Raw genomic sequence first — 13796 nt, 5'->3', positions numbered from 1 at the left:
GTGACATCTTTATGATCTTTTTGGCTATAACAAAATCCGCTCTTCTTAGGCTTCTCACTGGAATTTGAAGTATGTATGTGGGAATTTGTGTCTATTAAATCAAAGGAGCAATTGTATGGCTGGGCACTTTGTTTTGTCAGGAAAGCCTCAATTGATTTTCCAGTTTATTCAAAAGCTGTTCAGTTAGGCTGAGGTTAAAGCTATGTACATAGTAAGTACATACAGTACCCTTGCAGTTCCATGTGAAAGTATTTACATCATTTAGGAGAGTAAACATCTCCCTACTCTGGAACAAAAAGACACAGACTCAAATCTGAAAAAGATGTCAACAAACCTCAGAAAAGAGAGGCAGAGCAACAGCAACATGAGAGCACCAGACTGCTCAGCCCCAGACATCCAGGATCGGAGCCACACATCCCTGGTTTGGAAAGACTAATCATAAGCCTGAGTAAATAAATGTGTTTTTAATCTGGACTTGAAGATTGAGACAGAAGCAGGGAGATTATTCCAAAGTTGAAAAGCTATGTAAGAAAATGCTCTTCCACCAGCTGTGATTTTTTCAATTCTAGGAACTATAAGTATACCTGCACTTTGTGTTTGTGTGTTTGAGAGTTTGTGAGTCTGTGTGTGAGTGAGTGTGTGTGTGTGTGTGTGTGTGTGTGTGTGTGTGTGTGATATTTTTGGTGATGTCATGCTGCAGAAGAAAAACAGTATTGCTAGCACTGTAGGATGTAACTAATGACCACCTGTTCTTTGCTTCCTCCTACCTTTCACTTCCATAATTTATCCATCCATCCATTCATCCATCATTTTCTAGCATCCATTCATCCATCATTTTCTAGCATCCATTCATCCATCATTTCATAGCATCATCCTTCCTTCCATCCAACCATTCATCTGTTCATGTCCATCCATCCATCCTTTTTTTCTTCCATCCATCCATCCATCCTTTTTTTCTTCCATCCATCCATCCATCTATCCATCCATCCATCCTTCTTTTCTTCCATCCATCCATCCATCCTCCTTTTTTTTCTTCCATCCATCCTTCTTTTCTTGCATCCATCCATCCATCCATCCATCCTTCTTTTCTTCCATCCATCCATCCTTCTTTTCTTCCATCCATCCATCCTTCTTTTCTTCCATCCATCCATCCTTCTTTTCTTGCATCCATCCATCCATCCATCCATCCTTCATTTCTTCCATCTATCCATCCATCCTTCTTTTCTTCCATCCATCCATCCATCCTCCTTTTCTTCCATCCATCCATCCTTCTTTTCTTGCATCCATCCATCCATCCTTCATTTCTTCCATCCATCCATCCATCCTTCATTTCTTCCATCCATCCATCCATCCTTCTTTTCTTCCATCCATCCATCCATCCATCCGGCCATCCATCCATCCATCCATCCATCCATCCTTTTTTTCTTTCATCCATCCATCCATCCATCCATCCATCCATCCATCCATCCGGCCATCCATCAATGAATCACTAGTGGAATTGTAAGTGGAATCTATCCATCTGCCTGTCTGTCCATCCGTCTGACGGTCCATCCATCCATCCATCCATCCATCCATCCATCAATGAATCACTAGTGGAATTGTTACCAGCATTAAGCATTTGTATGGCAGATGTTTTGATGAAATCTAACATGTACCCTCAGATTATTCATGCTCTATTGCTGGAGTCTGATTGCTGGTGGTAGATGTGGTGCTGCTGCTGCTTCTGCTGGGAAGGATGACTGGCACAGTTGGTGTTTTGCTCTGTGGTTATATAAGGCTCTTCCTGTTTTAGGTAACACAATGACTGTTTGGCAGCGGTTGACTTATTTTGGGCTCAGAGGAAGATTAGCGTGACTCAGGACCTTTTTTATGCTTTGTTGTTGAACAGAGAAAGATTAAACTTGGCTCATCATTCTGACGTGATTTGCAGAGTTTTTTTTGTGCATTGCTAGAATTATAATTATCTTTCTGGGGGTTCTGTTTCCAGCCGATCTGTATTCAGAGGAGGGAGATGCCGGAGTCTGACTTAAGAAGTTCCTGTGTGTAGTGACTGAATGCTAATGTATTACCTTAAACAGAGGTCCAGAGCCCTTTCTCTACTATTACACCTCTCAGTAAGGATCCGCTGTGGGTCGCTGTAAAGTCAGTCAATGGTTTCAAGTTTCCGAGTAGGCATGTTCTTCCCAAAACCTTCTTTGACCATCTTGGAGGTTTTACGATGGAAAATAAAAAAATATATATTAAATGATTTATATGGCCAATGAGCTTAAATTTTCCTTTAATGTACTGGTACATTTAGTTACATTTGTAACTAAATGTTTGCAAGAAGTCTTTCTGAGGTTTTAGATCTCAGGAATGTTTTAATGCTTTTAATTAAATTTTTTATTTTTATTTTTTTTTTCCCTTATGTAAAGCACTTTGAATTGCCACTGTGTATGAAAGGTGCTATACAAATAAACTTGCCTTGCCTTACATTCAATTCATTCATATTTCCTTCAATGACCTGAATTGCCCAAATAGCACTTGCAGTGAAGCAGCCCTATATCATGATGCTCCCATCTCCGTTTTGCACTGTGTTGTATCTCGCATGGTGCATCTGCCCAGGGACCATTTGTGAGTCCTAAAATGTTAGAATTGGTTTTATAACCCTTTCCAGACTGATATATCTGATAGATATATCTGATAGACTTATATGACTGATATGTATTTCCAGTTGACTGACTATGACAGCAAGGTTTAATATGAGTAAGATAAACTGGCTCATTAATTATTTTATATCCCACTGCGCCACCTGGGCGCATCAGTATTTTTGATGTAAATAAAGCACATTGTATCTATAGTGAAGCACAATAAGTCTGACGTGGACAAAAGTCACTGACGCTGTGCAAACCTTTATACATACTGCCGCTCCATGCATGTAGAATGTAAGGTAACATAAGACCTTGAAGTAAAGCAGAACCATGACCTCGGAGGGCATATTTGCTGCTCACGTGCCCACTGATGTGTGCGCAGTCCCCTTCTTCTACTCGGTCTGCTAACCGGGTCCTTGCACAGCGTTTGAAGACCCCAGTGTTTTAAAGGTCCGGTCATTTCCCCACCCAGCAGATATGGTGGCCAATTTAGGCCATGTAGGCACTGCCAATTGTGCCCTCTGTATGGCACCCAGCTGATCGGTAGTTGAGCTGAGATTCGAACCGGGGTGTCCTGGGCGCCCTGAGCATCAATATTTTTTGATGACAATGAAGCACATTTTTACTATGGTGAAGCACAAGAAGTCTGACTTGGACAAAAGTCACTGACACTGTAAGACCTTGTAGTAAAGCAGAGTCATGACCCCGTCTGAAAGAACATGGGTGGATTGATGCAGAAACCTCAGTTTCACTATTAAATATCATTCCCCTTTTCTCACTTTTACTTCTCTTTTCCCCTTCATGTTCTACGCTCGTGTTTAGTAAGCTATTGAAGTCCATGACATTGAGTAAACCACACTGAACTAAGCTCTTTCATTTTCCTGCACCACCCATGTGTCAGGTGTAGAATTTGGACAGGGCACCAGTCCTTCACAGAGCACTTATTCATTTACTCACACAGAGGGCAACATTTAGTGCAGCCAGTACACCTTTGGTATGTTTTTATGGGTGGGAAAGGGGGGTACTGTGAGGTAATCCACACAGACACAGAGGTACGAAGATACTTAGACAGTGAATAGAGGCGAGAAACAAACACAGGTCCTCGAACCCAAAATCTCAGCTGTGCTATTAGATATAGAATAGAACGCCTTTATTTGTCATGTATACAGATACACATGTACAGTACAAGGAAATTCTTTCTTTGCGTATCTCAGCTTGTTTCGGAAGCTGGGGTCAGAGCGCAGAGGGGAGCAGAGGGGGCTAAGGACCTCGTTCAAGGGCCCAAAAGTGGCTGCATGGCAGAGCTGGGATTCTAACTCGCAACCTTTTCGTTGATAGCTCAAAGCTCTACCTATTAGGCTATGTGCTATTAGATATGTCTGGGAGGGTGGAGGAAGCCCTGTGACGAATTGGTGCCCTGTTTAGGCTATTTTTACCTTGCGCTTAGTGTTTCCCTGTGGAACTGGAGCCACCATGACCCTGACCAGGATAAAGTAAGTGATTAAAATAAACTAAATTATAATAGTCCCTTAAATATGTATTTAATCTTTTAACATCAAATGTAAAATTAGTTTTTGATTACATAACCAACATCAAAAATGTTCTGTACAGATGCATCATGGGTGCCTTAGTAGGCATGAGGTTTTGCACAGCAGCATGCTGGGATGTGGGCAGTCACAGAGCGAGAGGAAAGTGGGCGTGATGAGAGCTGGATCTGGGGGAGGGGTGAGTTGTGCTGCTGACGTCCGAACCTCCATTCATGAAAAGCATGAATAATGAACGACTGCAACCCGGAGAGCAGGCGTAATGAAGAGGGGAAGCCATTGCTTTGCTCAGAGATTTCTGCAGGAGTCAGTCTGTCAGAGGGTAAAGGAGGAGGAACAATCTAAGGAGCTGAGGAGCAGAAGCAGAGACAGCCTGTCTGACACCGGTATGGATTGGATGTTGATTTGAGATGCTTTGGGAGACAGCCGCAGCTCTTCCTCCTCCTTTTCCCCATCACCCTGTCCTGCCTCTCTCTGCATGAATGAAGCACAGACGAGCTGCTCGGACCTTTATGGCCTCCAGGTTGGTTCTATTTGTGTTAATTTGAGTTTATTAGGGCAGGGAGAAAGATGTAGGTTGGATCTACATTAGCTAAAAATAAGCACATTGTGCTGCATTCACCGGCGCTTCTGTTTCACTGTGATGATTAATTGACAGGAGGGGGTGGTAGCTTGTCCTTGCACAGGTTACAGGATACATTGGTTTAGCATTGCATCTCTGTTTGTGTAAGAATTTAGCATGAAATGTTTTAAAAAAAATAAGCAGTGCTGAATGTTAATGCTAACAATGCTAATGCTAACTGGAACCGTTGTATTTGAACTGTCATTGCACACAGACAGAAATGGTGGAAGTGAGAAACCTTTACATGCTCATTCACCATCTGCACTTTGCTAAAGGATGTCTGCTGGAATAAAATATAAACATTGCTGATTTTTCATTTGCTTTCTGAAATCTATAAACCCCTTTTCTGGATAATTCTCTTGAATTCTTTATTTAAATGAGAAAAATAGAAAGAAATGGAACTCAGGTGGTGCAGTGGGTTCAAATCTTAGCAGAGCCACCCAAACGCAACTGGTGTTTGAGGCAGGGAAGGTCGAATGTGGTCTTTTCCTGCTGCATGGATGTCATATAAGATCTCAGAGACTGGTCCGGGCACCTGTGTGAGTGTGTGTGTTTGGGGGGGGGGGGGGGGGGGGGGGGGAGCAGCAATGGATTCACAATTGGAAACTGGTAATGACTAAATTGGGAGATAGAGGAGAAAAATCCAGAAAAAATAAAAGAAACAGTCTTTTAATGTTTTGGCAAACCAACTTGGTTGTAAAGTGGTAGATGTAAACACTGTGGTCAAATAAGTCCACGTTTCAGCTTGTTCTTGGGGAAAAACAACTGGAAAGGACCATCCATTCTGTTATCAGTGAAAGGTGCAAAAGCATCTTTTTGCTAGAAGTCTGTGGTTATATTAGCAAGACATTGCAAGGCCTCATTCTGCATGTGCTACAACAATGTGGTTTCAAATGTCGCTGGTTTAAGCCCCACCACTGTTAGTTTGCCACTGTAGGGCCCTTGAGCAAGACCCTTAACTTTCAATTGCTTAGACTGTATACTGTCACGGTACTGTAAGTCGCTTTGGATAAAAGTGTCTCCTAAAAATGCTGTAAATGCATTCGCCTCCTTACATTCTTTAGGGCAGTTGTAGCCTGGCGGTTAAGATACTGGATGAGTAATCAAAAGGTTGCTGGTTAAAGGCCCACCACTGTTAGGTTGCCACTGTTGGGCTCTTAACCTTCAATTGCTGAGACAAATTAAAATATAGCATCAAATATGAGATAAAAGCATCTGCTAAATGCTGAAAATCTAAATGTAAGATTTGATCAACATGAAGACCTGTGACTTTAATAAGGACTTAAACATAATGGCCAGAAGACTATCCTTAAAAAACAGGGGGTTCTCACAGGCATCTGTGGTGAGTACCTACCAAAAGTGGTCCATGAAGTCATAAACCACTGACAGCTAATTGGCTGGCCAGGAAATTGGAGGCTACGGCATCTGGTACAAACCAACAGAAGAGCTACTGTGGCTCAGATTGCAGATCACTGTCCAACATTAAGAAACAACATGAAGTGGACGCACAATGTTGAAATGCTCAGCGGCAGTCAACTTAGTGCAACTAGAACCAAAGACAGTTGACGAAAGAGATCTCAGGGTTGTAATTTTAAATCTCAGCTGTGCTATCCACCAGGCCTGATGCTCAACAGACACAACAAGCTGTGCCTGAGGGAGGTGTGTCGACAGGGTTTTGTTACCGGTGTGCAAATGCGACCTTTGATGTCAGACCTTTGATACAAGGCAACTATACAGGTTGCGGATGATTCATGAAAGGGCATAGCATACATTTCTGTATGCGATATGAGGCAGGTCATGTGACCCTCATGTGACCCTGAGGTCTTTGGCTCCCCTTGGTCAGTGCAGCTGCAGGGAAATTGCATTGGGAAATTGGATAGGACTAGATTGGGAGAAAAACATTTTCCTAGTGTGAAAGCCACTATTAGGCTTGTCTAAAACCTGATGTTTACCTCCACTCCTGACCGAGGAGAGCCGTGACTGACACACGCCCCCTCTGACACGTGCGCAGTAGCCGACTGCATCTTTTCACCTGCACGAGGCGATATGTGGATCAGCTTTGTGTACGAAGAGACACACCCTGTGTACATACAGCCATCACTTATGGGGAATCACTTCCGGTACCTCCCCTGGAACAACAAGCCAATCGTGGTCGTGTAGGCGCCCAGCTTGCCATTTGGCAGAGCTGAGATTCAAACCGACGAGTTCGAGATGTCAGCTTTAGTGTGCCAACGTGTTTTACTGGAACTGTTTTACTATTCAAAATGCCAACCTATGCTAGAACAGGTGCTCCAGTTAGCACAGATGCTAATATATATGATTTTATTCGTCTTAGCTCATGCTAATCTTTTACCAGCCACTAGCAGCTCCAAGCTTTCCTTATTTACTATTTACTTTTATTCAGACACATTGCCACCATTATGCAGAAGTGATTTTGTGATTGGTGACATGACTTGACGGTGACCAGGGGTGTTGACATCTCATGAAAGTCAATAAAAGTTAATAAGTGAGTGTTTTTGAGTGGCGCCTGACACACCACCTCTCTGACCAGGGTGAAGCAGTTTGTAAGAAAGAATCAATGATTGTGTATCGTCTTTGGTTGACATTGTCTCACGGATGACTAGACTTCAATACGTCATTGTTAATTTTATTAGAGTATCTTTAAAGACATCGTTACACCGTCTCACTCGATGCCAACCAAGCAGTTTTAAATCTGATGGTCTAATCTAACATTACATAGAGCTCGGATTACCAGATGGAGTTTAATCAAAGCGTGAGATGCTGAACCATCACTCCAGCTCTGTGAACACCATCTGATACTGACTGATGCAGTTCTGTACATACATAAGAACTGATGGACCGTGGCAGAACATCTGACCTTTGGTGCTGACGTTGATTGTAGAGGTGAAAAGGTCGGAGCATCAGAAAGCAGAGCTGAGCTGGATGATGATTTTAGAAAATGCAACCCTTCCTGTTTTGGCTCACAGTGTTTGCTTTTCCAGCCTGACGCCTCCTGGCCTGTGTACAGACCATTAATAATTAAGACTGAGCTAGGTGCCCTTTCCAGGAGACAGATAATAGGAGGAGGACGTTTCAGTTGAAAAACAGAGAAAAATATGCTGCAGCTTGTACAAAACAGTGTCTGTATCTTGTACAGTATAAACACCATCAGCCAAAACATTAGAACCACTTTTTATAAATGTTCAAAGCAATAGTCATGTTAGGGTCAGGGATGTGATAAATGTTGGCATGATGGTAGTTCCTCTTAGATTACGTGTTAAAGGCAGCAGATCTGATCAACATCAAGACCTGAGTGACTTTGATAAAGACCAGACGTTATGGCCAGACGACTGAGTTGAAGTATCTCCAAAACAACAGAAGGTTGGTTCATGAAGAAACAAGTCACAGACCACTGACAGGTAATTGGCTGGCCGAGGAAATACAGGCTACGGCATCTGGTACGGACCAACAGAAGAGCTGCTGTGGCTCAGATTGCAGATCTGCTGCGCGGTCGCATACTAACACCTGTCCACTATTTAAAAAAAAAAAACCCTGCAGTGCCCAGGTGGAGCAGTGGGATATTTCGCTAGCAGACCAGCACTGAGATTCTGAACACCCCGGTTTGAATCTCAGCTCGGCTACCTCGGTTGCCTGGGTGCCATCTAGCAGGCACAATTGCCAGTGCCTGCAACAGACAATTGGCCACGGAGTCTGTTGGGTGGGAAAAGGCTGGACTAAGTGGGTAGAGTTTTCAAACGCTGTGCAAGCAGCCTGGAGCAGGCAAATACACCCTCTTCAAACGCAATTGGGATCTCCAGCAGTGGAAGACTAATTGGCTTTGCTTAATTGGGAGAAAAAGGGAGAAAATGCATAAATAAATAGACAAAAAAACCTGCAGTGGGCATGCTGGGATCAGAACCAGACATTGGAACAATAGAGTAAGGTCGACTGGTCAGACAAATTCTACTTACTTTGAATCATGTGAATGGTCGGGCATGTGTGCATCCTTTACCTCATCCAGGATCCAGGATTACCAGTATGTCCTCCACCTTGTGTGTTGCAAGGTCATCTTCGAGTGAATGTCCTGGTACCAGATACCAAAGGACACCTTCAGATGTCCTGTGGGGTCAGAGGTCAGAGCTGTATCTTAAGTGGGGTTCTTGGTTTTATACTGTTGAAAGGTGAACACTTGCTCCATCCTCACATCTCCTGCACATTCTGGACTTTTTTCATGCATGATTACCCTGTGTTGACCTTATTCCATTCCCTACCACCACCATACTTCACATTTGGTGTGGTTTTCACATAGTGATGAGCTGGATGTTGAGCTAGGGATTTATCAAACTTAGAGCTTTGCAGCAAGCCAATAATTTAGTCTTGGTCTTATCAGACAAATGAACCTCTTTATTGTTTTCTTCTAAACGGTTTTTTCAGTCTGATCTGTCTTTAAAATTTTTTTAATAATACCCTCCTTGTTGGTCACCGAGTTGTTGTGTATGGCAGGTTTGGCTTCCTTAAAATCACTGGGTGAAATGCAGTAACACACCCCATTGCAGTGTCTAGGCCACCCCCTCCAAATATAGCCAATAATGTCTCTATGTAGATGTTTGATCAGTTGATAGCACCGCTACACCTCCTGAGTGCCTTAACAAATATGTACTTATTTATTTATCTAGTATTTGCATTTTGTCATAGCTTTTTAATTAAAAATATGGATTGCTTCTATATTGCTTGAGCACATTAACACAGTTGGTTTAGCAAATCTGATGCAAATCATGATTAAGGTCCTACCTAATTCATGGCCGTGAAAATCGCGTCACGGACCGTGATACAAGCCTTTTTCTGTGTAATATGCAGTTTGCTGTGAAATTTTGTTTAACGATTTAACATTTTTCATTCGTGCAGTGTTCAAGTGCCCCATGTTTACTGCTTAACACTATGCGGCGGTCCCAGCAATTCAGTCCCTATGGCATTTCAGTTAGCAATCGGTTAGTCAAAATGTCCAAGATGTTGAAATATAGCAGCTAAAGACATGACTACTTGGTTAACCAAGTTTGAAAAACTCCCAACCAATTTTGTGGACGCAGAGGGGGGTGTCAAAACAGGGATGAGAATTTTCATATGTGAGACAGAGCCTTGCGACGTCAATGGATATTCTAGGTTTACATTCAACCGTTAAGGTAGGCTGTGCTGTGTATTGTAGCTTTCATTTATTCTATCATTTAATTTATGAGTGTAATTTAATGACTGCCACATTTCTTTAAAAATCCATTAAATCTGTGATTTTTGAAAAACCGTAAAATTAAGCACATTTTCCCGTGAATTTATTAGGGCCCTAATCCTGCTTATAACATACATGCACATTCAATAGAGTTGCAAATGCAGATCAGCACGCTTTATTTAGTGTTCTTTAATCCTCTTTATGTAAGTTTTTGTTCAATTGTGGTCTACGAGCTCTAAAAATGTAATACTCCATCTCTGTAGCTATTTGCTCTAAGCCTGCAGGACATCGCCTCAATTTCCTAATTCCATTCTCTCCTTTACTAAGCAGATGAGCTTGTTAATGAACTCATTGTGGATTTTCCAGGTATCTGCGATAAACTATCCAGCTACATACAGTGGATGATGGAAACAGCTTTATGAGTGAAGAACGTGATATTTTGTGGGAACCCTCGGTCCAGCTCAGTGTATTTATCTCTCTTCCTGCAGCACTGCGAGTAACTCGACCCGGAGCACTCCCACTTGTTCACCAGTGCTGCGCAAGCGCTCTCGCTCTCCGGTTCCTGTGAGTGCAGACGGAGAGAACATGGTGGAGAAAAGCTCTGATCATTTGGCTGATAAATCACCATCCACTCCTGAACAGAACACCCAGCGGCCCTACAGCCAGCCAGTACAAAGCACTCGCACCGGCAACAAGAACTCCAAGGTTAGCATCACACATCATTGTAAAACACCTACATACAGTGGATTCTTGACTTTTTGCACACTTTAGTGTGTTGTGGATGTGATTTTAAATAGATATAGTCGACCATCATATTTATTTATGACCATTTCTCATTTTTTTCACTATCAATTTACATTTTCAGCATTTAGCAGACATTTCTGTCCAAAGCGACTTAAATTACACAGTCTAGGCACCTGAGGCCCTGCTCAATGTCCAAACAGTGGCAACCTGGCAGTGATTGAGTTTGAACTGGCAACTTTCTGCTTACTAGTCCAGTACCTTAACCGCTAGCTGAAAGTTGAAAGTCTTCTTAGATACATCTCTGCAAGCTTTGCACACCTGGATTTGGGCTGTTTATCCCATTCTCTAAATCAATGTCTAATTGGATGGTGATTGTCTGTGAACTGCCATCTTCAGGTCTCTCCACAGCGATGGAGTTCAATTCTGGGCTTTCTCTTGGGCCACTCAAGTACATTCAGAGACGTACACTGAAATCACGTGTTGTTTTGGCTGTTGAAAGTTGAAATATCGCCCCAGTCTAAGTTGGCACATGCTCTCTTCAAGGGTTTTGTATTTGGTTGCATTTATACATTCATTCATTTATACATACATTCTTAGCAGTCTCCTTGTTACTGCCCTAAGAAGCGCCATCATAGCACCATGCTGCCACCACCATGTTTTACTGTAGGGGTGGTATTAGCCACTAATGTGCAGTGACTGTTTTTCACCAGACATCACCTGGTTGTTCTGCCAAAATCAAACCAGAGCATCTTTAGAGTTACCAGTGGGTTCTTTTGTAGCTCCTTGATCAAGCTCTTCTCACCAAGAAAGGTTCAAGATTCCACTGTAGATGTAGGACACTTAAAAATGTTTTTACTCCATTATTATATCAAGATATAAGTAATCATGTGTAGACTGAGATACAACAAGGAAGGGTAATAATATATCTACATTATACAAAACCAGATTCAAATCCACAGCACAATAAAGTGTGCAAAAAGTAAATGGGTCACTTGTAAGGTACTCTGTATGGCCAGAAGTGTATGCACATCATTATACATGTTCCAAAATACAGAGCTTTCTAGACTTTCTTATAGTACTGTATAAATAGGGCCAGTATAATTAGTGCAGTCAAGCTAGTCAGTTTATATAGTCAGAGTTAAATTAATTCTTCTTATTATTATTATCATTATTATTATTATGCATTATTAAACTCTTTTGAACTGTTATACTAAGGAGGAATTAGGAGGAGGAATTATAAGGCATAATAGAATGTTTAACTACACAAGATTATTCATCTAATTATTGAAACCTACAATATAAGTATTAAAGAACTCAAATTCGAATTTTTAGAAAAATTCCTATTTTTTAGTCACAGAAAAAAAACAGTTGAAAAGATCTGTAATTACAACCACTCAGTAAAAAAAAAGGCCACTCAGGTGGCGCAGCAGTAAAAACACACGCTGGAACCAGAGCTGGGATCTCAAATACATCGAATCGAATCTCAGCTCTGCCTGCCGACTAGGCTGAGCAGCCACATGAACAACGATTGGCCTGTTGTTCAGATATGGGTGAGATTAAGCCGGATAGGGTCTTTCTCATAACTAATCCGATTACGACCTCTGCTGGCTGATTGATGGTGCCTGCACAGAGATGAGAAAAGAGTGCTGTCAGGGTGTGTCTCTCCGTACACAGTGCTGAGCTGCACTGCACTCGTCAAAGTGTAGGTGACAAGATGCATACGGCATGCTGCCCGCGTGTCGGAGGGGGCGTGGGTTAGCTTCGTTCTCCTCAATCAGAGCGGGGATCAGCATTGGTGGAGAGGAAGCATGACTCAATCGGGCAATTGGACGCACTAAAAAGGGAGATAAAGGGGAAAAAATGCATAAATAAAATTAAAAAAAAAAAATTATTTTAGTAAGCTGAATAAAATGTTGTGTAAATTTTATAGAATCATACTTTTAGATTTTGTTATAATGATCATGATCAATTCATCTCCATAAACACCACACACATCATCTCATCTCTCTGCTTATTACTTTCTGTTTTTGTCTTTTTGATCTTTTCAGCTTATTCTTTTTTGTTGCTCAATATATAAACTTTTTGTTTTCTTTGTTTTTGTTCTCATGCATGCTAGTCACTCAAGAGACTTTGCAGAGTAAGAATCTTACTTTTCTGCTTCTTCTGCTACATCCTGTTTGTCTTACATGTTTATACTAAATCAGACTTGATCTTGTAACATTTAAAGTATAAAGTATAAACCTTAACCACATCCACATCATCCCAAATTTCAAAACAAGTACAAACACAAGCACACATACAGTAGAAGCACATCTACACTATATGGCTAAGATTATGTGGATGCCTTTCCTAATGATCGAGTTTTAGTGTTCCATCTAGTGTTCCTGTTTCAGCATGACTGTGATCCTGTGCACAAAGCAAGGTCTATTAAAACATGGTTTAATGAGTTTAGTGTGAAGAAACTCCAGTGGCCTCAAACACACTGAACTCTTGGGGATGAATTGGGACGTAGCTTACAAGCCAGGCCTTCTAACATACATGTTCTTTATACTAAATGTGCTCAGATTCCAACAAACACAACAACATTTGTGGAAATATATTAAAGCCCATTGTTTTTAAATAAGAGGTGCAAAAAGTTCACGGCATGTGTCCATGGATTTTTGATCATATAGTCAATGTATTTAAATAAACAAAATGTGTGTTACTTATTTTAATATTTATTTTATTATTAATTGTTTATTTTATGACTGTTTTTATAGTAATTGAAACCATTAAATATAAATAATGAGAGATGCACAGTTCTAGGGCGGCACGGTTGCTAAGTGGGTAGCACTGTCACCTCACAGCAAGAAGGTCCTGGGTTCGATCCCCAGGTGGGGCGGTCCAGGTCCTTTCTGTGTAGAGTTTGCATGTTCTCCCCCTGTCTGCGTGGGTTTCTTCCGAGTGCTCCGGTTTCCTCCCACAGTCCAAAAACATGCAGCCAGGCTAATTGGAGACACTAAATTGCCCTATAGGTACCTAGCCGCTAGGATGCA

The 13796-nt window shown here is 41.7% G+C and overlaps 1 protein-coding gene across 7 annotated transcripts in view; it reads left to right on the top strand.

Annotated features, from left to right (window-relative positions):
- The window catches only part of gramd1ba (GRAM domain containing 1Ba), a 68187-nt gene that overhangs the window by 32223 nt on the left and 22168 nt on the right, over positions 1 to 13796 (top strand). For 6 of the 7 annotated variants that reach the window (XM_063013593.1, XM_063013591.1, XM_063013590.1 and 3 more), the window contains exon 3: positions 10506 to 10722. In XM_063013593.1, the coding sequence (XP_062869663.1) occupies positions 10506 to 10722 (217 nt within the window). Of the gene's footprint in view, positions 1 to 4507; positions 4698 to 10505; positions 10723 to 13796 lie in introns of those variants that run through there. The other variant, XM_063013594.1, reaches the window with a different exon arrangement.

Source organism: Trichomycterus rosablanca, chromosome 18 (genome assembly GCF_030014385.1).
Source record: "Trichomycterus rosablanca isolate fTriRos1 chromosome 18, fTriRos1.hap1, whole genome shotgun sequence".
NCBI lineage: Eukaryota > Metazoa > Chordata > Actinopteri > Siluriformes > Trichomycteridae > Trichomycterus > Trichomycterus rosablanca.
The sequence above is the reverse complement of the archived record's forward strand: the minus strand, read 5'-3'. Positions and strand labels throughout refer to the sequence as shown.